Consider the following 25129-nt stretch of genomic DNA (forward strand, 5'->3'; position numbering starts at 1 on the left):
TCAGCTCTAGGCCGAGTAGGGCGTCCTGCACCAACCCCAGACCCTTTAAACCGGGTGGATCTTGTAAGATCACTGATTTACACCCTCATTTTACAAAAACCCAGAGGCTCAGAGTGGCTGAGCCCTGCCGCTGGGTCCAGGACCCTCCTCCAACTGCACTATTTGGGGCCCCATCTAGATGCCGATCCTTTTTGACCTTCACAAAGGTGATTTCGAGTCTCTTGGAAAGACGTCAGAACAGTCACTAAGTTTAGACGTTTTTCGCCTCCGTTCGCTGCGTCCCCGGTGCCCGCCGGCTGCAGTGCAGCAAGAGGCCTCTGGTGGCTCCGCTGTCAACTTCCCGCAGTCGCCAGCCCCGGCCTGCATGGGGCCAGCGCTGCCGGGCCGCGTGATGTAGCCCAAAAAAGGCGCTGCCCCGCACGTGTCCCCGCCGCCCCGGGCCGCCCGCGCCGCCGTCCAATCGCCGAGGCCGCCCGCGCGGGGAGCCCGGGTACCCGGAGCCGCGCCGCCGCCGCCATGCGGTTCCGCTTCGGGGTGGTGGTGCCGCCCGCCGTGGCCGGCGCCCGGCCGGAGCTGCTGGTCGTGGGGTCGCGGCCAGAGCTGGGGCGCTGGGAGCCGCGCGGCGCGGTGCGCTTGAGGCCGGCGGGCGCGGCGGCGGGCGCGGGGGCGCTGGCGCTGCCGCTGCCGGAGCCCGGCTTGTGGCTCGGGGAGGTGGAGCTGGCGCCCGAGGAGGCGGCGCGCGACGGGGCGGAGCCGGGCCACGTGGACACCTTCTGGTACAAGTTCCTGAAGCGCGAGCCAGGAGGAGCGCTCAGCTGGGAAGGTACGGCCGCCCGCGCGCCCGCCTCCCGCGCTGCCCGGGAGGGCGCCGTCCCCGTCCCCGCCCGCCTCCCGTCCCCTGTGGTCTCTCGACCCTCCGACCCCGCTCCCTCTCCCAGCCCACAAGACGTCGCTTTCCTATCGCGCCAGTGTCGCGGGCCTTCGTCACCAGGGCCCGGCCTCTTCGCCTTCCGTGGCCCCGCTGCGCGGTCCCCGGGCCGGCCGCCGTGGGTGTCAGCGCCCAGCTCCGCCTGGCTTCCGCGCCCTCCTTTCCCGTCCCAGTTCCTAAAAAAAAAAAAGATATCCAACCAGTGACAATTATCTTTTTCGCTAATCCGAGGCTACAATGTCCTACTTTGTAGAATTTGCTCCCTGGAGTTGGGGAGTTGGAGAGTGAACTAATGCAAAAACATGGAGTATGTACCATTTTCAGTTTTCAGAAAAGATCTCAGATACATGACAGTTGAGGCGTGACCGGATTTCTTGAAATATAAAAATACACATTGGTTGTAAAAATAAAACAATAAAAAGTACGAATTTAAATGTACAGTGTCTTCTATATATGTAAATAAATTGCCTGCACGCACACACTATATATGTATATATACATATACATACACACGTATAATATTTATTTAGCACATACATATATTGTATATATGTAATTGTATATATGTAATTCTGAATCTGCCTTTTTTGTTTAACCATGTTGTGCATACCTTTCAGTGTTACTGCATACAAATGTATTTTATTTTTTAAGTGGAAAAAGAATTCTGCATCCTCCAATGTGTATTAAAGTTATTTCTAGTTTTCAGGTTTCCTCTGTTACAAACAATAATGGTTTGATTGGAAGTCCCTATGCAAAGTTATCTTTGAGTATTTTGGAGTATTTCCATAGGGTGGATTTAAAGAAGTGAAAATATTGATGAGAATGTAGCCATGTTTTACATTTCAATAAGGGTTGCCAAATTATACTCCAAAAAGGAGATTCCATGGGCTTCTCCCCCCACCCCCAACAGTGTCTGAACTGAGACAACAACCCTCCTCCTCCTCCTTATTCTTCCAGTTGGTGCAAATTTTATAATTTTATTTATTTTTAAATTTCATTATCGTTTAACTTTTTTATTTAATTGATTTTATTTTTTTAAATGCAGACACTGGAATGCATTACAATTCTTATTACACATATAGAGCACAATTTTTCATATCTTTGCATATAAAGTATCATTTAATTTTTTAAAACTTTTTATTGATTCATAATACTTATGCATTAATTAGGATTTATTTTGACATAATTATAAATGTATGGAGCATAATTTGCTCCAACTAAGTCCCCAGTACTTACACTTACCCTTTTCTTCCTCCTTCTCCCTGTTCCCTTTCCTCTACTGATATTAAAAAATTCTCTTTCTCTCAAAAAAAGTTAGTTTCCTGTGGATATACATAATGGTGAAATTCACTGTACTATATTCATACATGTACATTGGAAAGTTTGGTCAGATTCATTCCACTGTTTTCCCTTTATTCTGCCCCGTCTCCCTCCTCCCAACCGCCTTCTTCTACTCACCCCATCTTTCTTTGATAGAATCCCCTTGATTTCTTTTCTCTTTTTTGTCCTCCATTAGACTAGCTTCCACATATCAGAGAACACACTTGGCCTTTGACTTTCTGAATCTGGGTTATTTCACTTAGCATTATAGTCTCCAGATCAATCCATTTACTAGCAAATGACATAATTTCATTCTTTTTCATGGCTGAGCAATACTTTATTCTGTGTGTATGTACATGTGTGTATATCACATTTTATTTACTCATTCATCTGTTGAAGGGCACGTAGGTTGGCTCCACAGTCTGGCTATTGTGAATTGTGCTGCTATAAACATGATGTGGCTGTGTCCCTATAGTATGCTGAATTTAGATTTATTGGATATATACTGAGAAGTGGGATAGCTGGATCTTATGGTGGTTCCATTCCAAGTTTTCTGACTTGGGAAACTGCTTTCTCCATACTGCTTTCTAGAGTGGTTGTACTAGTCTGCGGTCCCACCCACAATGTATGTTTATACCTTCCCCCCAGATCTTTGCCAGCATTTATTATTATTTGTATTCTTGATAGTTGACATTCTCACTGGATTGAGATGAAATCTTAGTGGAGTTTTGATCTGCATTTTCCTGATTGCTAGGGATGTTAAATATTTGCTTCATGTATTTTTTTTGGCCATTTGTGTTTCTTCTTTTGAGAACTGTCTGCTGAGTTCTTTTTCTCATTTATTGATTAGGTTATTTATTTATTTATTTATTTTTAAGAGAGAGAGAGTTATTTTTAGTTTTCGGCAGACACAACATCTTTGTTTGTATGTGGTGCTGAGGATCGAACCCCGGGCCGCATGCATGCCAGGAGAGCGCGCTACCGCTTGAGCCACATCCCAGCCCCTGATTAGGTTATTTTTGGTATTAAACTTTTTAAAAAAATATTTTTATTAGTTATTGATGGACCTTTATTTATTTAATTGCTTATATGTGGTGCTGAGAATCAAACCCAGTGCCTCACACATGCTAGGCAAGTGCTCTACCACTGAGCCACAACTCCAGCTCCTGGTATTAAACTTTTTGAGTTCTTTATATATTCTGGATATCAATCCCTGTCAGAAGAGTAGCTGGCAAAGATTTTCTCTCCCATTCTGCAGGCTGTCTCTTGATGCTCTCAGTTGTTTCCTTTGCTGTGCGGAAGTTTTTTAATTGGTTGCCATTTCACACATTGATTCTTGGTTTTATTTCTTGAGTTTTAGGGGTTCTGTTAAAAAAAAAAGCGGTGCCTGTATCGATATAACCAATATGATGGAATGTTGACCTGTGTTCACCCTGTGTTTTCCTCCAGCAGTTGCAAAGTTTCTGCTCTAATTCCTAAGCCTTGGATCCATTTTGATTTGACTTTTGTGCAGGGTCTCACCCCTCTTTTTCCAGTTGAAAATAGCATTGGTTATTTTGATTTGTAATCTTTAGTTGCAAGTGATAAAAACAGAATGTGAACCAGCCTAAAAAAATAAAATAAAAAAAAAAACAAGAAAAAAAATATTAATTCATGTAACCACATGAAGAGAAGCGTGGAGTGCAGCCTGTCTCTCCTCACTTGTTTTCTAACTTAGTTCTTTCTTCCCCTGGGGCTTGCTTTCTTCAGACCTTGCCTTCATTTCCACCAGGCTAGATTCACACTTACATGCTTCAATCCAGAGAAGAAAAACATGCTGGATGTCAGGTGAGCTACCACACTGCATTCTCTTGGTTTTCCCCAAGACCCACAACTCTAGTGCATTCAGTGGAATAAATGCGGCAGTGTGCAAGAGACAGCCCTGGGCATCCCGTTCATCTAGAAAGCAAAACTGTTACCAAAACACTCCTCCTTTTCTTTTATATTTAGAATTGGCCAGAATTGTCGTTCTTGACTGTCTATTGCAGAATTTAGCCTAACACATTACTAAGCTGAAGAAAATTAGGATTTTTTTCACTAACAAAAATGAGGGGAGTGAATTTTAGGTAGGCAATTAAAAAATGTATGCTACATCTTAAAACAAGATATCAAATACGGTATTCGTTTGTTTAATGTGTGACATCCCACCAGACGGTGAACTCTGTGAGGATAGGGACTGTGTGTAATTTGTTCATTTAAAAAAAAAAAAAAATTCCTGCTCTTAGTTGGTGCCTAGCAGCTGCTCAGTAAGCATTGGTTGAATGAATGGAGCACAGAGCAGAAAGGAATGGAGGTTTAGTACATCACTATAAACTAGGGTCTGTACTTCACAGATTTCATTTTTTTAAAATCTGACCTACTTTTTTTTTCACTTATAATTTCATCCATACGACCACAATGCATTTAGTCCTTATGACTACAGTGGTCTCTCATACCTGCCTTGTTTCTGAGGGGACTTTCACAGTTTTGAAGAGCACTTCTCAGGTATGTTGTAGACTGTTCCTGTTATTTTTTTTTTTTCATGATTAGACTGGGGTTATGGGTTTTGGGGAAGAAGATCATAGAAGTGGAATGCCTTTCTTACCACATCCTATCGAGGGTATGGGGCATGACAGGATGGACCTCTGTTGATGTTAACCCTGACCATACCACTGAGGGAATGATGGTTAATTTTCTCTGTGCAAAATTACTCATTTTTATTGGTTTACATACTGTATACCAGTCCCCACTTAAGGAGTGGGGAGTTATGCTCTACCTCTTTGCAGGCAGAATGTCTACATAAATGATGATTCACTTGCATGGGGGATTGGTCTCTATCTATTTATTCATTTTTAACATCAATATGTAAAAGTTTTCATTGACATGATTTGCATAGCATAAAATTCACCCTTTCAAAGCATATAGTTCTGCGGTTTTTAGTACATTCAACAGGTGTATAATCATCAACACGAAAATTCTGTAACATTTTTGACATGACAAAAGGAAATCCTGTGCGTATTAATAGGCAGTCCCTGTCCTCTCCTCCCCCATCATTGGGCAGACAGCAGTTTAGCACTTCCTGGGTCTATGGATTTGCTAATTCTGGATATTTCATAGAGATGGAGTCATGTAACATGTGCCCTTTGTAACAGGCTTCCTTCACTTCGAGTGTTTCCGTGGATCATACATGGAGCATTTCTCAGAACTTCCTTCACTTTTACTATAATATTCTTTTGTCTGGATTAACACATTTTGTTCATTGATCTGTTGATAGACTGTGGGTCATTTTCACTTTTGGAATAATGGTGCTTAGAATGTTTGTGTTCAAGTTTTTGTGTAGACATATTTTTCCTTCATTTGGGTATGTACCCAGAAAGGGAATTGCTGAGTCACATGGGGACTGCATGTTCAACTTTCTGAAAAGCTTCTTGTTTTCTAAAGCGACAGTACCATTCTACATTCTCACCAGTCTGTCTGGGAGTCTGTCTCTCTGCATCCTTGTCCACAGCTACTGTGTGCATATTTTGTTTTAACCATTCTGGAGGATGTGAAGTGACTTCTTACTGTGACCTTGATTTGCGTTTTCTTTAAAGACTGATAATGTTGAATGTTTTTTATTTGCTTATTGACCATATATCAATTTAGAAAAATCTATCCAAATCCTTTGCCTGTTTTTTTAAAAGAATATTTTTCTAGTTGTCAATGTATCTTTATTTTATTTATTTACACGTGATGCTGAGAATTGAACCCAGTGCCTCACACATGCTAGGCGAGCGCTCTACCACTGAGCCACAACCCCAACCCCTTTGCCCGTTTTTTAATGGGATTATTTGCTTTTAATTGTTCTGTTGCAAGAGTCCATGATTTAAAAATGTCCACCTCAGGTGATGTTGAAGCAGACCATCCTTGAAATGGCAACAGGAATCCTGCATTCAGCTGTTGATACACCCACCTTGGGCTAAACATTAACACTTTCACTCTGATTAGCTTTGCATAGTGTTCCACTTTATTGTGAATATGCAAGCTGATGTGGCTGAATGCTAATCTAATGGAATTATCTGCTGAACCCACTATCCTTCCTTTTCCAATCTTAAATTGTCATCTTTCTGTGTCCTGCCCAGAAGTGTAAGTACTTTTTTGAGCTTCTGTCCTCTGATAACCTCTCATGTTAAGTTAAGTCTCTGGAAGCTCTCTTCCAAGCTTAGGAGATGTATCTCTAGTTCTAATCTCTGAACTTTCAGTTCAATATATCTTATTGTCTACAAGGCTTTTGCACCTGAGTTTCCTGTCCTGTAAGTACTTTAAAGTCAGCATGTCTATACCCCTTCATCCTTTGCAATGCTTCTTTTCCTGTGGTTTTAATTTAAAGACCCTGTGGCTAAGTCACTCAAGCATATGAAGCATAAGAACTTTTGAGGCAGGGTTGCTTGCATTCTAAACCCTGGGGGATATAAGTGTTTCCTAGGTCACATTTTTTAGAGATCTTGATTTAATATTTCTGGTGTTGATCAGGGAATAGGAATTTTATAATTTTCCTAGATACTTTTGAAAATGAACTGGTTTGAAAGGTCATGTTGGAGGTTCTGCCATTGAAATGTTTCAATCCCTCCACACAGACTTTTTTTTTTTTTACCATTCTGCTGCCTTTGCCCTTGGTGGGTTTCTTATCATTACAGTGGCCTTCAACCTGCTCTGACTCCTCTGTGTCTCTTCCCTATTCAGTCCTTCCTTCACACTGCTACCAGAATTATCTCCCTAAAATACAGATGGGATAATCAACTTTCTGATGATTTCCCATTCCTTAGAAAATATGTCTAAACCTCTTGGGCTGGCCTTTCTTATTCCTCACAGTCTGGCAGTTATTTCCTTTCTCCTGCTGTTCTCCATCCACGTCCTAAAAGCGGTCTATATTCAGCTACTTAGATTGTTGTTTTTGTCGATACTTATGCAACTCTTTCTTTGCTCTACCCTTTCCTTGGATTGCTGTCTGAGCTAGGAGTCTTATTTCTACAAAGAACCATCCTATATTCATTCACTGGCTTTGGTATAATAATGTGAAAACCAATCAGAGGTAGTATCTGTGTCTTTGGGCTGCTATTACAAAAGAACCTGAGGCTGAGTAATCTGTAAATAATTGAAATTTAATTCTCCCACTTCTGGCAGCCGGAAGTCCAAGCTCATGCTGCCTGGAGGATTTGTTTGGTAAGGGCTTGCTGTCTGCTCCCAAGATAATCCTCCCATGGAGGAAAAAATGAACACTGTGTCTTCACAGGACAGAATGTAGAAAGGGATGAACTTGTTTTCTCAAACCCTTTTATGAGGGCATCAGTCCCATTTGTGAGGGCTTTAATCTCATGACTTCATCACTTGCCCCAAAGGCCTACCTACTTCTTAATCCTGTTGTTTCAGGATTAAATTTCAACATGAATTTTGGAGGGGCACAAACATTGAAACTATAGCAGGCAGCCTCTTCAAATAACTTATATTTATTATTTATTTATTAATGATAAAATTATACAACATAAGACTGGTAAATGTATTTAAACAAAACTTTTTATTAATACCTAACACTCATACATATATTCTCTTGGGTATATATTCTCTTGGGTTTGGGCACAGCATCTTAGTCTCCGTGTGATATGTATTTGTGGCATTGCAGGACTTTGCTCTTCTTTTCTCCAGTTGCTGGATTCAGTGTGGAAGTTTTCATGGGTGCTTCTGGTCTGAGACTTAACCTTCCAGCATTAGCAGAGGGAAGGAATAACATGGTTGCAGTTGGAGCCAATGGTATTGAGCTTGAGAACATCAGGCCTACAGTTTAGGGAACTCACATTTTTCATCACTTGTATGGTTACTGCACTGGCTGACTGGGTTTCCTTGTGCTCAACTCTTTGTAGGTTTTACGTATATATAAATTAGGTAAGCGTAATGTGTTAATTCTAGTTAGAATTTGAATAGTCAAGTTCTGATACCTGCAGCTGTCTGGCTAGTTTTGTGCATAGGTACAGTGAACCTCCCTGCTGTGTTCTGAAATGATTTGTATCCTTCACTTGACACAGCAGCTCCCCTGTATCCAGATCTGGGATTTCAAGTCATGCTTCATACTCTCATTCAAAAACCTTCTCTCTGTCTTCTTGTCTAATACTTACTCATTTGTATTTCAAGTCCGCTAGGCTTCGATGATAGCCTATTTTAACATTTAAATTAAAATTTTAAAACACCTAAATAAAATGACTTTATTTTCCTTATACTGAGAAATATGATCTCTTTCCTCTATGTTACCCAGAGCTGTCTTTCCTAAGTACATCTTGGAAAGTGGCAGATCATTACTGTTCACCAATACCTAGAGCCTCTCCCCACAGGAAGACTATTCTTTGCTTTGTTGAGGGAGTATATTTTTTACCATAGAGCTAGCTTTGGTACTTTGAGAGAAAGTACCATGTCACTGCCTGTTGCTTTACCTCATTCTCTTTTCTCTCTGCCAAGATATTACTTTTGTTGTTCCAAATAGTGATTACTTTTTTCTTTTTTTGGTACCAGGGATTGAACTCAAGGGCACTCCACCACTGAGCCATATCCCCAGCCCTATTTTTGTATTTTATTTAGAGACAGGGTCTTACTGAGTTGTTGAGGCTGGCTTTGAACTTGTGATCCTCCTATCTCAGCCTCCTGAGCTGCTGGGATTACAGGCTCTGTCTGATGTTCCTTTGTAAATATGGTGCCCAGCCTTTAGTCATTCTAAGATGAACTCTACTATGGGAGAAAAGAAAATCTTTGCTCTTTTGTACTGCTGATAACTTGGGGTTCTTTGTTATCACAGTTTTGTCCTGTGACCTAAAAGAATGCCTGGTATCTAGTAGGTGTTTGTTAAGTATTCGATAGATGAATGAGCTTGAGTAAGTCACTTTCCAGGGATCTCAAACTGGAAATTCATGCTCCCAGTTTTGGTGAGTTTGCAGAACAGCCATTGTCTTAAAGAATCAGGGTTTTGAAAGGTGCTTGAAAAAAACCCAAATATTTAAAAATTAAGACAGGTGGATCCTATGGAACAGAATGGAACAGAATACAAATCTCATGTGAATTTTAAAGGAAAAATACAAGTCTTCCAAGAGTTTTCATGTCAGTAGAGTACTGCTTCTGGCTACATTCCTAAGACCCTCTGGACATGTTTGAGATGCCTTGATAATCTCTGTCTCAGCTTTGTACTCTGTGAAATGCCTGCAGTGTTTAGAAGGGGTCCTATAGTGTGAACAGCAGCAGACCAGGAGCCAGAAGCCCTGGACCCCAGCCCTCTTTTTGCTAATAAATAAGCACAGGACTCTGTCAGATTATTTCATCTAGAATCTCAGATTCAGAAGGCAACTAATAATTCTGCTATATGTACCACTGGATATTTTTGAGGAGTAATACAGGTGAAATTACTTTGAAAATTATTAAGCTCTATTTTTCTAACTGAACAATGATATGAAACCTTGCAATTTTTTAAAATAAGATTTTATCTACATTATATTTCCACTAGGTGGCAGCATGTCACTTGTTTTCTACTATCATTTTTACAGTTTGTGTGTAATCTTAGAAAGTAATTGAACCTCATTTTAAAACTTTCCCTTTCTCCTTTCTTGTTCCATATGCCCTCTTTCCTCCTAAACAATTTTGAAAAAACATTCTTGTTCATTTAAAAAGATGAATGAAGTAAAAGTGAATCCAATCTCCCTAAAACTAAGCATTATTCTAGGACTTCTACTTCATTTGGGAGGAATTATTAGATAGCTTAATTTTGTTCTGATGTAAGCAAATTGCTTTAATGTAATTTTTGATATTTAAAGTAATTAAAATCATTAACGATTACTTACAGAAATCTTGCTCTTTTCTTTTTTTCTTTCTTTATTTTGCTGTACTGGGCATTGAGCTCAGGGGTGTTCTATCCCAGAGCCATATCCCCACTCCTTTTTATTTACTTAATTTTGAGATAAGATCTTACTAAGTTTTCCAGGCTGGTCTTGTACTTGGGATCCTCCTGCCTCAGCCTCTCAAGTATGTGCGCCACCAGGCCTGGCACTTGCTCTCTATGAATGCTTAAATTTTTTTTTTTTTTTACAATAAATGTATGCAGACATTTTTGACTGTGATGCCTGCTTTTTCTATATATCAGAGGATCATCAGGTAATTGTTATGCAAAATCCTTTGATGTTTATGACATGTTTGAGAAACACTTTATCATGGTTCCATATCAGTTTACTTTGTTTCAGGAGTTCTTAAAGAATTAATTCTAGACGATTAATTAAATAAGAAAAGGTCCTTGTGAAGCTTGATAAATTATTCCTTTCTGACTTCTGTTTATATTGAGGATTCAATGTAAGTGATGTCAGAGGTATATTAGAGTAGTCTTGCCCTATCGCAAGGGAAAAAATCAGAATTACTCAGCAACACAACGCATTCACTTGTTCAGGGGCCACCAATGCAATTTTTAAGCTGCCGTATTCACTATATTCTGTATAAGAGAAAGTAGCTACTCTGAAAAATTAGGCTACTTAAACTTGTTTGTAAAACTTGATGTAAATAGAGGAGATATAGTTGGTTAAAATTTGACAGTAAAATTTAATTGCTTTGTGTCAAATAAATCTTGCTGTTTTCAGGGAGAAAAACATTTATTTTTTTATTTTGCTTTAAATGTCTGAAATTAAATTGATATGTCACTGGAAAGTTTAACATCTTTCACTTATGATTGTAATTATGAAATTTCATGTTTTTTTCTCTTTTATAGTATAATGGTGAGTTGTGGGCACTGTGTGCATAAGTATTTAAAGCTTTTTTTTTTTGAGGAAGATGATATTTAGCTTGTCCCTGTCTTTTGCAAAGGAACTTAACTACCACATGAAGTGAAAAACTTTTGATGTTTGATCATCATTATATATTTCTGATCAAGTTTAAAAATTGCTTTAGAAATTTTATCTGGTCAGATATCCCCATTTGCACAGGGGAAAATGGAAGAACTTTGTATCTTAGTTTCAACAAAGGATTTTAGAGAAATCCCACAATTTTATTTACACAAATTAGAGAGTGACACTGGCTGGCTAATGGATCAGTTAGGCAGGTTCACTGCAAGTTGAGCAAGTGGACCTAAGTGTTGTGATGAATAAACCTGCGAGAATGTGTGGCGAGAGCCGGCAGCATGCCCAGGCTCCCTGTTCCAGAATCTTCCCTCCTGTGTCTTTTCACTGCTGACTTAGGAATTCTGCTTAACAAATTTGTTGATAAGAGAAAATTGGGAGAGTTGTTTTTTTGTTAAAGAGGAACAGTTTTCAAAATATGTTGTCCCAAAGTGGAATAAATAGATAAGAACAAACTGATAAAAATCAGCACTCATATTTGCATTAGTAAGTTATGTTATAAAAGTAGAAAATAAGGTAATTGTTTTCCTTAAAAGCAATTTGAAGAGAAAGTTCAGTTTTAGGGGAAGTTTGCATGGTTCGTGCAGGGATTTGTCAGAATCTGTAAATGAGGAGAGTTATTGAAAAGATTGCTGATCTGGTCTTGGAGACACATGAACCCATGATGTGAAATTACTGTCATTATGGTCTTGTCTTGAAATGTATTCCTCTGAACAAAGCTGTTAAAACTATTTGAGCACTGAGGAAAAGTAAGAGAAGAGTAGTAGTTAAGAGCTGTTACTGAGTTATTGAACACCAGCTGTGATAGTTCCTGTGTTAAATCCTTTTAATGGATTACCTAATTGAATTCCCTTACAACATCCTATGAGTTAGATAGTACCATTAGTCCCCCTTTTTTTTTTTCTTTTTGCAAATGAGAAAACAGGTTTAAATGATCTTCTCATTACCATGTACAAACAGTAAATAATACAGTTGACTTTCTATACCTTTGGGTTCCACATCTGTCTGTAGATTCAATCTACCTTGGATTAAAAAAATTTTTTGAAAAAATAATTGTGTCTGTACTGAACACGTACAGATATTTTATCATTATTATTCCATAAATAATATAGTCTAACAATTATTTATGTAGTGTTATGGCTGGGATATGAGGTATCCCCCAAAAGTTCCTGATAATTCAGGAATATTCAGAGGCAACATTGTTGGATTATGGGCTCTGTGACCTGATCAGTCCATCTTAGTTTGAATGGACTAACTGGGTGGTAACTGTAGGTAGGTAGGGCATGACTGAACGAGGTGGGTCTCTGGAGTGTGCCCTGGAAGGGAGTGGCTTCTCTGTGGCCCCTTCCTCTTCTCTCTGTTTCCTGACCTGGCTGGCCAGGAGCTGAGCAGCTTTCTTTCCCTGGGCCCTTTCCCCATGCTGTTCTCTCTCACCTCGGCCCTACCCAGAGCAACGGAGTTGGCCTTCTACGGACTGAGACCACCGAAACCATGTCCTCTAGGTTGTTCTTGTCATGTATTTTGGTCACAGCGATGACAGACTAACTAAAACACGTAGCCTTTGCATCATATTAGGTATAATTAGTAATCCAGAGATGACTGAAAGTCTATGGGAGGATGTAGGTAGATTAGCTATAGGTAGTCTTGTCATTTTATACGAGGGCACACGCATCTGTGGATTTTGGTGTCTAAGGTGATACTGGAACCCATCCTGCACTGACATTAAGGGACGACTATTTAACTTGAAATGGAATCTGAGTCAGAATCCTGAGGCCATGTGCTTGCCTGTTAGAATACATTGCTTCCAGGACGATAGGGTTCTAGGACAGAGGAAGGTCTCCACAGAGAGTAGCCATTATTCAGTGCTTCAGGCAGGTAAGGAGAGATAAAAATTTAATACGGCAGCAGGTGATTTCATTTAAAGTCCTTTTGGTGGGGTGTTGAGGGTAGATGTCATGGCACACTGAAGAGAGAATAGGGAAGTGAGGGTGCTCAGTGAGGAGAGGCCTGAAGAGGGAGGATAAGCTAATAAGAGATGATCGTGGGCAGAAACAATGGGAGGATTGGAAGAGGAGGGATTTGGGGGAGATTTAAGGTTTGGATTAGAAGGTGGAGTTTCTGTGTTATAACAAGGAAGTTATAAAAGCCAAACACAATCAAGAAATAGACAAATAACCTGTTCCTCCTCCTTTCCTCTCTGCATTTAAAATGTTTTTTAAAGTATGTTAAAAATGTTGTTACTTAATGATTTACTTAACTAGAAATCACGTACAATTAAAAATATAATACAGTGAATACTTTGGAATCAAGTTTGGTGGGGACTTGTGATCCCCAAGGAGATCTGGTTTATTCTCCAAAATTATTTGCTGGAGAAAGATGATGTTCCAGCCCATCTGTGTCACCATCAGTGCCTGGCTGGCTTTTGTTTCTCACCTTTCCCCTCAGCTGGCCAGACCTTGATTTGCTCAGGCAGTGCGCAGATGAGTCGCCGTTGTTCCAGTACAGTTATCTCATCCCCCTTGGATGGCAATTGATCTGCAGAGGTTAGTGTCACCTTGTTTTGGATAATGAGAAAGGGAGTCTTTGTGTGAGGCTCCCCGGAAAGCTTTCACTTTTCTCATCAAAAGAAACCAAAATTTAGTTGGTATGGCCCTTCACCCTGCTCACGGCCAGGACTCTGGACATGATGACCAGAGGTCATCCTCTGAATGTGAGGCAATAAGCCTGACCACAAAGTCTGTGTGTGAAGGAAGGCAGAGGGCACCTTTAGAAAGCACTTGGTGTTCACCTGCTCTGGGCACCTGGCTTTCCATCTCTTATTACAGGAGACAGGCTTATATCAGTTTAAGTTACTGCAAGTCAGGTGGGATTTTTGTGTGTGTGTGTGTGTGGGGGGGGGGGGGTCGGTTGTTGTTGTTGTTGCTTACAGGAACAAGTCCTTTCTCAGCTGTTTCTTATACATGTGCACTTCATGGCAGATTTTAAGGTAGAGAAGCACATTGTTTAATGATGGGAATACCTTTTGAGAAATGTGTTGTTGGGCGATTTTGTGCAAACATCTGGAGGTGTACCTAAAGAAGCTGAGATGGCTTCAGTGACATGAAGGGGATGTCATCTTATGGGACCACCTTTGTAAATGTAGTACATGGTGAGAAAAGTGTTGGTGTGAGTGTATGTCCTTAATTATTAGCGTTAAGTGTGCCCTCTTTTACTTTTGCAGCATTCCATAGCTCATCAAAAGGATCTAAAATGACTTGGAACAATTTCAAATTCCAAAAACAATTTAGTCTTTAGATATCATATTGGATCACTTCATCTTCTATTTCAGTGAGGAATGCATTTCTAGTTTCTTCCCAGTAACTAGAGCAGCATCTTATGATATCCATGTCAGCTCCATGTCCACAGGATTCATAAAACATTTTGCTGTGGAAGAAATTGAAACACAAAGCCATCAGAGACAGTTTTCACAGCAGGACTACATCAGCTCAAGAGAGTATTTTATTAAATAAGCTATTTAGTCTACATTCTAGAAAATCTTAATTGAAGAGATATTTTATGCCAAAGTGTTTACTAATTATGAAACTGCCAAAATGCACATTTGCTGGGCTAGCTGGGTTAGGATGGAGTTAAATAAAAAATAAACCTCACTATTCTGAAGGGTTTCTGGAATGAGCATGATTATTCTGTGTTCTCAGCATACAGATATTGGACATAACTGAGACATGAGTACTGGGTAGGTGTCCTCTGCCCCAGCGTTATTTGTGTACTTACGTACACAAGAAGGTAGTGCAGGATTTCTCTCATAGATTTTAAAGTATGTCAAATGAAGTAGCAAAATCTGGTTAGAAGCGTTTGCTTTATACAGTGAGATAAATGCTAATGCAGAGGTTTTATCTATTTTTACAGTATTATTTTGATTTGCGTGTTTATGATATGCAGGTTATGATATGCAAGGAAATTTCTAGTCAATTCTGAGAGTGCTGTGGAGAGAAAAAAATGCCAATTAAACACCGCCACCAACAATAAAAGTCTAGACACTACTATAAAAATCACCTTAATGACAATAGGAAAAACAACATTAAAGTTATTGGAACAATTAAATCAAAACTTATCAAGCACATGAATAAACATCTCTGCATGCAACACAGAAAGTAAACACAGCATCTCGCAAATATCTCCAGTTATGTGGAGATGGAGCATTTTAATAGCTGATCTTTTTGTTTCATCCCTTGAGTCATGGCTTAATTAACTACTAAAAGATTCAATCATTTCAGATCAGCTGGTCAAATTTTTTGGCCTCTCTTTAGTTTATCGTAACATTGAATGAAGTATTAATAATTAAATGTTGTACTTTGAGTCCAACTTATTAAGAAGGATTTAAGTTTCAGACTTCTATTAGAAATTATATAAGGAGAGCTTGGTTATTGGGTTTAATTTCAAGTGGATGCAAAATTGCCTACTAGTGCCATTGTTTGGAAGGCATCTTTGCCCACCACTATACCATCAATGCCAATGCCATTGTTTGGAATATTTTTCAGGAGAATTTGTAATATTTGAGGTACATTCCACTTTGAGGTGTGTCTATCATCATGAAGCACTAATCAATGGAAGTTTTGGCATATATAGATATGCTATTGTGGTGTGGATGTTGTGGTCTGTGTGTTAAAGCCTTGGTCCCTGGGGTGGCTCCACTAGGACTGCTCTGGACCTTCAGGAAGCAAGACCCTATGAGAGCTCTTTAGGTGGTTAGGGGTGTGCCCTAGAAGGGGGTGTGGGATTCTGGCCTCTTTCTCCTGCTTTTCACTTCATGATTTCTGACACATGCTTTACACCACTGCCACATCTACTCCATCCCCTTTTTCCGAGGCTCAAGGCAGTGGGCCTGCCTGATCCTGGACGGGAACCTCTAAAACCATGAACCAAAATGAAGCTTTTCTATTTATAAGTTAATTTCTTAGGTATTTTGTGGAGTGACAGAAAGCTAACTGACCCATGTGCTTCTTAAATAATGGTTAAAGATGTGTGTGATTCTGTTCTCTGCTTTTCAAAGTCATGAAATTTAGTTGCTTCGTAGTGTTTGTTTTATAATTTGGTGAGTACTATGGACAATCTGTGGGTCATTAGATTGTCATCGACCTACTGAAATCATATTTGTTGTTGTCCATTGGCTGCTTTGAATCACACTCACTCATAGGTGATTGTACTATTTGTCATGTTTAAAGCATACCTTGTTGACAATCATAGCTTAAGGCCTGTCCCCTCTGTCATTCACTCTTTTTTTTTAAATTAACTCACTGACATAGTCTTCTCTAATGAACATCATTTTCAGTCTTATACATTCACAGAAGAGTATCATGGTTTTCCTTCCCAGGGAGCCAGCTGCTCCTTAGAATGTATCTTGTCATAGCATTTCAGAGGGGGTATATTGAAACTGGCATTGAAGCTGGAGCCTATTATTTGCAAACCTTGAATATCCTGCTCATGCATCAATTATATAGTTTTAAAATTATTTTTATAATTTAGTTTTGCTTACTTCACTAATTGTTTTGTGTAACATTTGTCTAATCAACAAAGGTTTGTTCATGGTAGGGGTCATGTTTTAAAATTCCTGTGTTACTACAGGACCTGCCACATAAAAAACTCACCGTAATACTTAGCTACTGACTGCATTAAATTTTGGAATATTTTGCACATAAAATTGTTTTGGTCTGCTAGACATAACAAAAGACCACAGGTTTTAGCTTAAACATCAGACAATTCTGATGACTGGAAATCCTAGATCAAGGTACTGGCAGGTTTGGTTTTGGGTGGGATGTCTCTTCCTGGCTTGCAGATGGCTGTCTTCTTGCTGTGTCCTCACATACTGTACCTCTCTCAGTGTGGGGAGAGGAAGAGGGAGAGGTGAGGAGGAGGGTGAGGGGAGAAGGGAAGAGAGACAGAGATTTTTTGCCTCTTACTCATTTCCTCTTGAAAGAACACCAGTCCAGATGGATTAGGACATTTTACCTTAATTATCTCCACCAAGGCCCTATCCCCAAATACAGGATGTTGGGAGTTAGGGTTTCAACATATGGGTTTTGGGAGAAGCTTTCTCAAGGAAAGAGCTTCCCCCCTAAGTTTTTACCCTACCATATTTTTTCAACTCAGCTTTTACTCATTTCTTTCTTGAATTATGGAACTTTCCTCTTCTAATATTTTCTGCTCTATATGTCTCGGCGGGTGCTAACAATTAAGTATTTTCTTAAAATTCCTAACTGGAACGGCTTAAGGCTCTTCTGAGGGTCTTCCTGTGGAGATTTCCTTTGGAGGCAGTAAGTGCTCCAAGGCCAAGCTTTATTAATAGCCCCCTGCTCCCCTCTTCGGCACACCTTGGGCTTACCTTTGAGAGGCCAGCACGTCACACCAGGCTGCTAAACAACTGCCTCAAGGACTTTCGTTGATTTTTTTTTTTTCCACAAAATTTGGAGCGTAAGTGAATAATAAGTAGCCTTAAGTCTGATTGGTGGGAACCTATCATGTACAGAGGTATAAGCCCACCAACTTTAAAATCAAGTAATTGTCGTAGGCTGTGTGGCTCATTTTTGACTAAAAGGGTTGAAGTTTTCATGTTCAGATGCACAGAAAGGCCAATGCTCATGCATCTCATATTTCAACTTACAATTTACCACAAAAACAACAATCATCAATGATAAGTTTTCTACCTTTTTTGCGGGGGGCGCGAGTGGGATGGGGTGGGCAGGACCGGGGATTGAACCCAGGGGCACTCGACCATATCCACAGCCCTATTTTGTATTTTATTTAGAGACAAGGTCTCACTGAATTACTTAGCACCTTATTTTTACTGAGGCTTGCTTTGAACTCGCAATCCTCCTGCCTCAGCTTCCCCAGCACATGGGATTACAGGTGTGTGCCACCACAGGTGCTTCATTGTGTGTGTGTGTTTTATTTACAATTTAGACATTTTTTTTTTTTTTTTTTTAGTTCTAGCTGGACACAATACCTTTATTTTATTTTTATGTGGTGCTGAGGATCGAACCCAGTGCCCTGCTTGTGCTAGGTAAGTGCACCACCACTGTATCACAATATCTGCCCCCATTGTGTTTTTAATTTGAATTTCCATAATGATTAAGGATGTTGAACTTTTTTCATGAACTTTGTTGGCCATTTGTGTCTCTGAAACATTTGCCCAATTTTAGTCAGATTATTTGTTTTTGCTAAAGTCTATAGGTTGTATCTTGACTTTGCTAATTGTTTCTTTGCTATGCAGAAGCTTTTTAGTTTGTTGAAATCCCATTTGTCTGTTTTTGCTTTTGTTGCATGTGGTTTTGGAGTTAAAATAATAAAAAAACAATCATTGCTCAGACTATTGTAATGGAGGTTTTACCATATGTTTTCTTCTAGTAGTTTTATAGTTTCAGGTCTTAAATCTTGTTTTTAAAAACCTAACCTAAAAACATAAAAATTATGCATATTAATGGGATACCATGTACTGTTTGATACATGTATACCTTGTAGAATGTTTAAATACAGCTGAACATATTCATGTCCTCAAACATTTATCATTTCTTTGTGATGAAAATTTTCAAAAACCTCTCCTCTAGCTTTTTGAAACGTATAGTACATTATTGTTATCTAGAGCCACCATACTGTGTAATAGCACCCAAGAGCTCCTTGCTCCTGTCTAGCTGTAGCTTTTGCCCAATGATCACCTTCACTACCTCCTCTACCTTTACTGCCCCAGCCTCTGGTAACCACATTGGAATTTTGATAGAGATTATATTGAATCTTTGTTATGTGTAGGATGGATATTTAAAAATATGAATAAATTAGGATATCTTTCCATTTATTTTGTCTTCTTCACTTTCATCATCATTTTTACTTTTCATTATACATATCTTGTGCCTCCTTTATTAAACTTTTACCTAGGTATCTTATTTATTTTTTGTTGATATTATAAATAAAATTATTTTCTTAATTTCTTCTTTGGTTAATTTATTAATAGTGTATAGAAATGCTACCAATTTTTCCATGTGGATTTTGTAGTCAGTGATGAAGTCATTTATCAGTTCTAATAGTTTTTGCTGTGGGATCTTTAGGGTTTTCTATATATAAAATCAAGTTGTCAACAAGTAAAGACAATTTCACTTTGTCTTTTACTATTAGAATGCCTTTTATTTCATTCTGTTGCTCAACTTCTTTGCTTAGGACTTCTGGTACTATGTTGAAAAGAAGTGATGACAATGAGAATCTGTGCTTTGTTCCTGATATTAGAGATTAAAACTTGCAATATTTTACCATTGAAATCAATGCTTGTTGAGAGCTTTAGGGTACTGAGATATAGTCCTCATGGAAAGACCTTATCATGAAAGGTGTTGAATTTCATCAAATGCTCTTTCTGCATCTAGTGAAATGATTATACATTTTTAACCCTTCATTCTGTTAATGCAGTATATATTACATTTATTGATATGCATATGTTGAGCCATCCCAGGGATACATTTTACTTGATTGTGGTGAATGATTGTCTTAATGTGTTATTTAATTTGAATTCTAGCCTGTTGTAGAGCATTTTTTTTGAATGTATGTTCATCAAGGATATTGGTTTGTGATTTTATTTGCCTGTAGTATCCATGTCTATCTTTCATATCCAGGTAATGCTAGCCTCCTACAATGAATTTGGAAGTATTCTCTCAATTTTAGCATTTTGTGAGTGTTTCAGAAGTACTGTTATTCCTCTTTAAATGTTGGTGGATTCCATGAGTGAAGTCTTCAAGTCCTGGGCTTTTTTGGGGAGAGATTTTATTTTTATTACTTTATTTTCTGTGGTACTGGAGAATGAACCCAGAATCTTGCACATGCTGGGCAAGGGGCTGTGCCATCACTACCCCCTCAGCACTGGTGGGAGATGTGTTACTGCTGATACAGTTTCTTCTTCATTGTTCTGATCAGAGCGTCTGTTGAGTTGTGAGTCAGCGATGGTGGGTTGTTTGTGTATGGAAGTTCACTCATTCCTCTGGGTTCTTTGTTGTCAAATAGTTATTTATAGTAGTTTCTCATGATTCTTTGTATTTCTGTGGGATCTGGTGTAATTTCTCTTCTTTCATTTCTGATTTTATTTATTTGAGTCATCTCACATTTTTCTTAAGTCCAGCTAAGTGTTTGCCAATTTTGTTTATTCTTTCAAAAAAACAAACTCTTGGTTTTTCAATTGATTTTATAGTCTCTATTTCATTGATTGCTGCTCTAATTTTTGTTGGCCTTCTCCTAACTTTGGGCTTTTTCACTTTTTCTAGTTCTTTGAAATGTTATATTACTTTTGTTACTTGAGATATTACTTCCTTTTGATGTAGGCATTAATTGAAATAAATTTTCCTCATAGAACTGCTTTTTACTGCATCCCTGAAGTTTTGGTATGGTGTTATTTCCATTTTTGTTTGTCTCAGGTAGTTTAAATATTTTTCTTTTAATTTCTTTTGACTCATTTGCTTTAATTTCTTTTTGATTTATTTGTGTTGCTTAATTTCCACATACCTGTGAATCTCCCAAGATTTCTCCTGTTATTGAGTTCTAGTTTTATGTTATTATGATCAGAAAATATACTTGATATGATTTCAGTCTTCTGAAATTTGTTAAGACTGGTCTTATGACTCTATCCTGGGAAAAGTTCTGTGTGCATTTGAAAAGAATGTGATTTTGCCACCACTGTATGGAATAGTCTGTGTATGTCTATTATGTCCACTTTGTTTAAAGTTAATTCAAATGCTTTCCATATTGATTTTCTGTCTGTATACAATCTGCCTGTTGTTTTAAGTGGGGGTATTCAAATCCCCTACTATTACTGAGTTGCAGGCTGTCTTTTCAGATCACTTAATAACTGCTTTATATTTTTATATGCTCCAGTGTTGGGTGCATATATATTTATAATTATGATATCCTCTTGATGAGTTGTTTTCTTTATCATTATAAAGGACCTTGTTCCTTTTTGCAAACTTTGACTTACCTCTTTTTTGTCTAATGTAAAGACAGCTACCCTGCTCTCTTGGGTTTCATTTTTGTGGCATACTTTTTTCTATTCCTTCACTTTCACTCTATAAGTGTCCCTACAGATAAAGTGAGGCTCTTGTAGGCAGCATGGAGTTGTATCTAAGTTTTAAAATTCATTCATTTAATTCATGTTTTTGATAGGAGAATTTAGTCTATTTTTATTCGAGATAATTATTGATAGGTAAGAACTTGCTAATGCAATTTTACGTTTTTTTTTTTTTCTGGTTGTTTTGTAAGTCTTTTGTTTCTTTTTTCTTCTTTTGTTATCTTCTAATCATTTTCTGTGGTGGTATTCTCTGAATCCTTTCTTTTTGTTTTGTGCAGCTACTATATTACTGTTTTAGTAAGTCTTTATGCTGCTGTGGCCAAAAGACCTGGCAAGAACAATTTTAGAGGAGGAAAAGTTTATTTGGCGTTCACAGTTTCAGAGGTCTCATTCCACAGAATCCCTCTTCATTGCTCTGGGCCCGAAGTGAGGCAGAACAACCTGGCCGAAGAGTGTGATAAAAGGAAAGCAGCTCAGAAAATGGCACCTGGAAGCAGAGAGAGACTTCTCTCACCAGGGACAAAATACATACCTCAAATGCACACTGTCAGTGATTTACCTCCTCCAGCCACACCTTACCTGCCTCCAGTTACCACTCAGGGGATTAATGCACTGATTAGGTTAAGTCTCTCGTAACTCCATCATTTCACCTCTAAACTTTCTTACATTGTCTCACACATACGTTTTTGCTAGTTAACTCCTATCTAAACCATGGTGTTCGGCTCCTGGACCCCAAAAGCTCATGCTTAGCTCACAATGTGAAATATATTTAGTCCATTTCCAAGAGTCCCAATAGTGTTGACAGTTCCAGCATTTTAAAAGTCCAAGTCTAAAATCTCTGAGACTCAAGGCAAACCCTCAGCATGAGCCCCTGTAAAAATAAAAAACAAGTCACATACATTCAACATAAGTAAATCTTTCCATTTGCATGGAAGAAATAGGGGCATAGAAAGAAGGGATGGGACCAAAGCAAGACGGAAATCCAGATGGGAAAACAAATCCTGGAGTTCTATGTCCTGCATCTGAAGCACATGGCATCATGATGTTTTCTCCAAAGGGCTTGTGTAGCTCTGCCCCTATGGCTTTGCTGGTTGCAGCCTACGTGGCCTCTCTGTTGGTTTGCTTCTGCCCAATTTCTTAGACTTCCCCAGCAGATGTTCCACATTACTGGCATCTTTTAGTCTTGGAACTCTTCACTGCTGCTTTGCCTTCCTTCCCACATCTCCACACATTGCCTACTCAGAGATGGCCTGCAGGGACTCAAACCTTGCCGCACTTTGCCTGGCCTCCTAGGCCTTCCTTTCAAATCTTGGTGGAAACCTCTGTGACTCCCTAATTCTAGCATCCTGCATTCCTGCAGAACCAACACCACACGGTTGCCTCGAAGGTCTGTTTGAGCAGTTGCCAAGCCTCCAAGGACCACAGTTGCAGCAGTCTCTGAGTATCTGAGTGGCTGAGCATGGTGAAACACCTTTCTAGGACCCTCTCTGCAAGCAGGGTGCCCCACTGGTCACTTCTCAAAGGAATTTTTACTTTTATATCTTTGAGCCTGAAATGGGTGTGGTCTTGCCAATACTGAAATAAATACCTTCAAGCCATCTTTTCTATTATTTCTGGGCAAAATACTTAGGAGCATCTCTTTAGTGGCTGTAATCTCTTTAACTACCACAACTTCCTTAGTCCCAGTTTTACTTGCAGTTTTTTTGCCAAACTGCAAATTTTTTTGAATCTTACTACTCCAGATTATCACAATAAACTTGACTAAAAACTGCTATCAATATCCATGCCACCATCTGAATATTTATGCTGCCTAGAAATTTCTTCTGTCAGATTTTTTGGTCTGTCACCTTTAAATTCAGCCTCACAGAAAGTCTTAGAACAATATGCAGACAACTTCTTGGCCAGAACAAAACATGAACGGCTTCTAGTCCTATTCCCAATAGAGTCCTTCTTTTCCTCTGAAACCTCATAAGCCCAGTCTTTATTGTCCACAGTCTTATTAGCATTCTGGTCTTCTGAGCTCCCATAAGAATCACCCATTAAGCTTTTCCAACTTTTCAAAATTCCTCCTACAAATTACAAAAAGCTCCCAAAGCTTCTGAATCACATCGTCAGTTTAGTCACCATGATGGCCACACTCTTGGTACCAATTTCTGTTTTACTCATATTTTTCACTGCTGCGAACAAAAGAACTAGCAAGAATAATTTTAGAGGAGGTTTATTTGGTGTTTATGTTTTCAGAAGTTTCAGTCCATAGCCAGCCAGCCCCAATGCTCTGGGTCCTAGGTGAGGTGGAACATCATGGCAGAAGAGTGTGGTAGAGGAAAGCAGCTCATAAAATGGCACCTGGAAGCAGAGAGAGAGACTTCTCCTCTCACCAGGGACAACATACGTACCTCAAATGCACACTTTCAGTGATCTACCTACTCTAGCCACACCTTACCTGCCTCCAGTTACCACTCAGTTAATCCTTATCAGGGGATTAATGCACTGGTTAGGTTAAGTCTCATAACCTATCATTTCACCTCTAAACTTTCTTACATTGTCTCACACATGAACCTTTGGGGAACACCTCATAGCTAAACCATAACACTTACCATGGGGCTCATATATAACATACTTACACGAGGCTATTCTAAGCTGAAAACAACTTTAATTATGTACAGAAACTCTACACTTTTACTCCTTCCTCACAATTTATCATCTTAGTATCAAAATTTGCATATCTTTGTGAGTGGTAGACCTTAACAATTTATTGAAGCTATAGTTGTTTATAATAGTTTCCTCTTTTAACTCTTATGCTTGAGATAAAAATGGTTAATATACAACCCTTAGAGTATTAGACTATTCTGAATTTGATTATGTGTTACTTATGTGATAGAACATTATACCTTCATAAGTTTTATCTTATTAACTAGCAATATTTTGCATAAGCTTCAGAAATTCTGATTAGAAATGATTAAGGTAGGCCTAGTGGTGTTGAACTCCCTTACCTTTTGTTTGTCTGTTAAAGTCTTATTTCCACTTCATTTATGAAGAACAATTTTAATTAGTAAAGTATTTATGGTTGGCAGCTTTTTTTCCCCCTGCACTTTGGATATATCAGCCCACACTCTTGTAGCTGGCAAAATTTCTGATGATAAATCTGCTGACAGCCATGTTGTCATTCAGTTATATATGATATGTTACTTATCTCTTGCTGCTTTCAGAATTATTATTTTTTGCCTTTGATTTTTGATAGTTTCATTACAATCTGCCTTGATGAATGTCTCTTTGGGTTGCATTTTATTGAAGTATTTTGTGTTTCCTGTACCTGGAGGTTGATAATTATCCCTAAGATTTGGGAAATTTTTAGTCATTATTTTCTTAAATGTGTTTCCTATGCTCATTTCACTCTCTTGTTTTTCCTATTATGTGTGGGCTGGGGCTGTAGCTCAGTGGTAGAGCACTTTCCCAGCATGTGTGAGACCATGGGTTCAATTCCTGGTACTTAAAAACAAGACAAAAAAGTGCAAAAATGAGAACAAATCCTCCTAATATGTGAATGTTAGTTCTCCTGATGATGTCCCAATAATTCCTATAGGACTTTCTTTCTTCTCTAATTGAAAAATTTCTATCTTCATGATCACTGGTAAGCTGTTGAAGCTTCCTGTTGAATTCATTTTAATTATTATGCTTTTTCTCCAAAACTTATATAATTTAAAATTTCTGTTTCTTGACTGAACTTCTCATTTTGTTCTTGAATTTTTTCCCAAATTTTATTTAATTTTGTACTTGTATTTTTCTATAGTTCCCTGAACTTCTTTCAGAAAATTATTCTGAATCCTGTGCCAGTCATGTAATAGATCTCCATTTCTTTAGTTTCAATTACTGAGGTTTTAT

The 25129-nt window shown here is 38.8% G+C and overlaps 1 protein-coding gene across 4 annotated transcripts in view; it reads left to right on the forward strand.

Moving 5' to 3' along the window:
* Nucleotides 1–296: 296 nt before the first annotated feature.
* Epm2a (EPM2A glucan phosphatase, laforin) overlaps nt 297–25129 on the forward strand; it is an 83195-nt gene continuing 58362 nt past the window's right edge. For 2 of the 4 annotated variants that reach the window (XM_027938525.2, XM_027938526.3), the window contains exon 1: nt 297–823. In XM_027938525.2, the coding sequence (XP_027794326.2) occupies nt 517–823 (307 nt within the window). In that variant the 5' untranslated portion in view covers nt 297–516. Of the gene's footprint in view, nt 824–13647; nt 13701–18159; nt 18215–25129 lie in introns of those variants that run through there. The other 2 variants (XM_071612944.1, XM_071612943.1) reach the window with 2 other exon arrangements.

Source organism: Marmota flaviventris, chromosome 6 (genome assembly GCF_047511675.1).
Source record: "Marmota flaviventris isolate mMarFla1 chromosome 6, mMarFla1.hap1, whole genome shotgun sequence".
Lineage (NCBI taxonomy): Eukaryota > Metazoa > Chordata > Mammalia > Rodentia > Sciuridae > Marmota > Marmota flaviventris.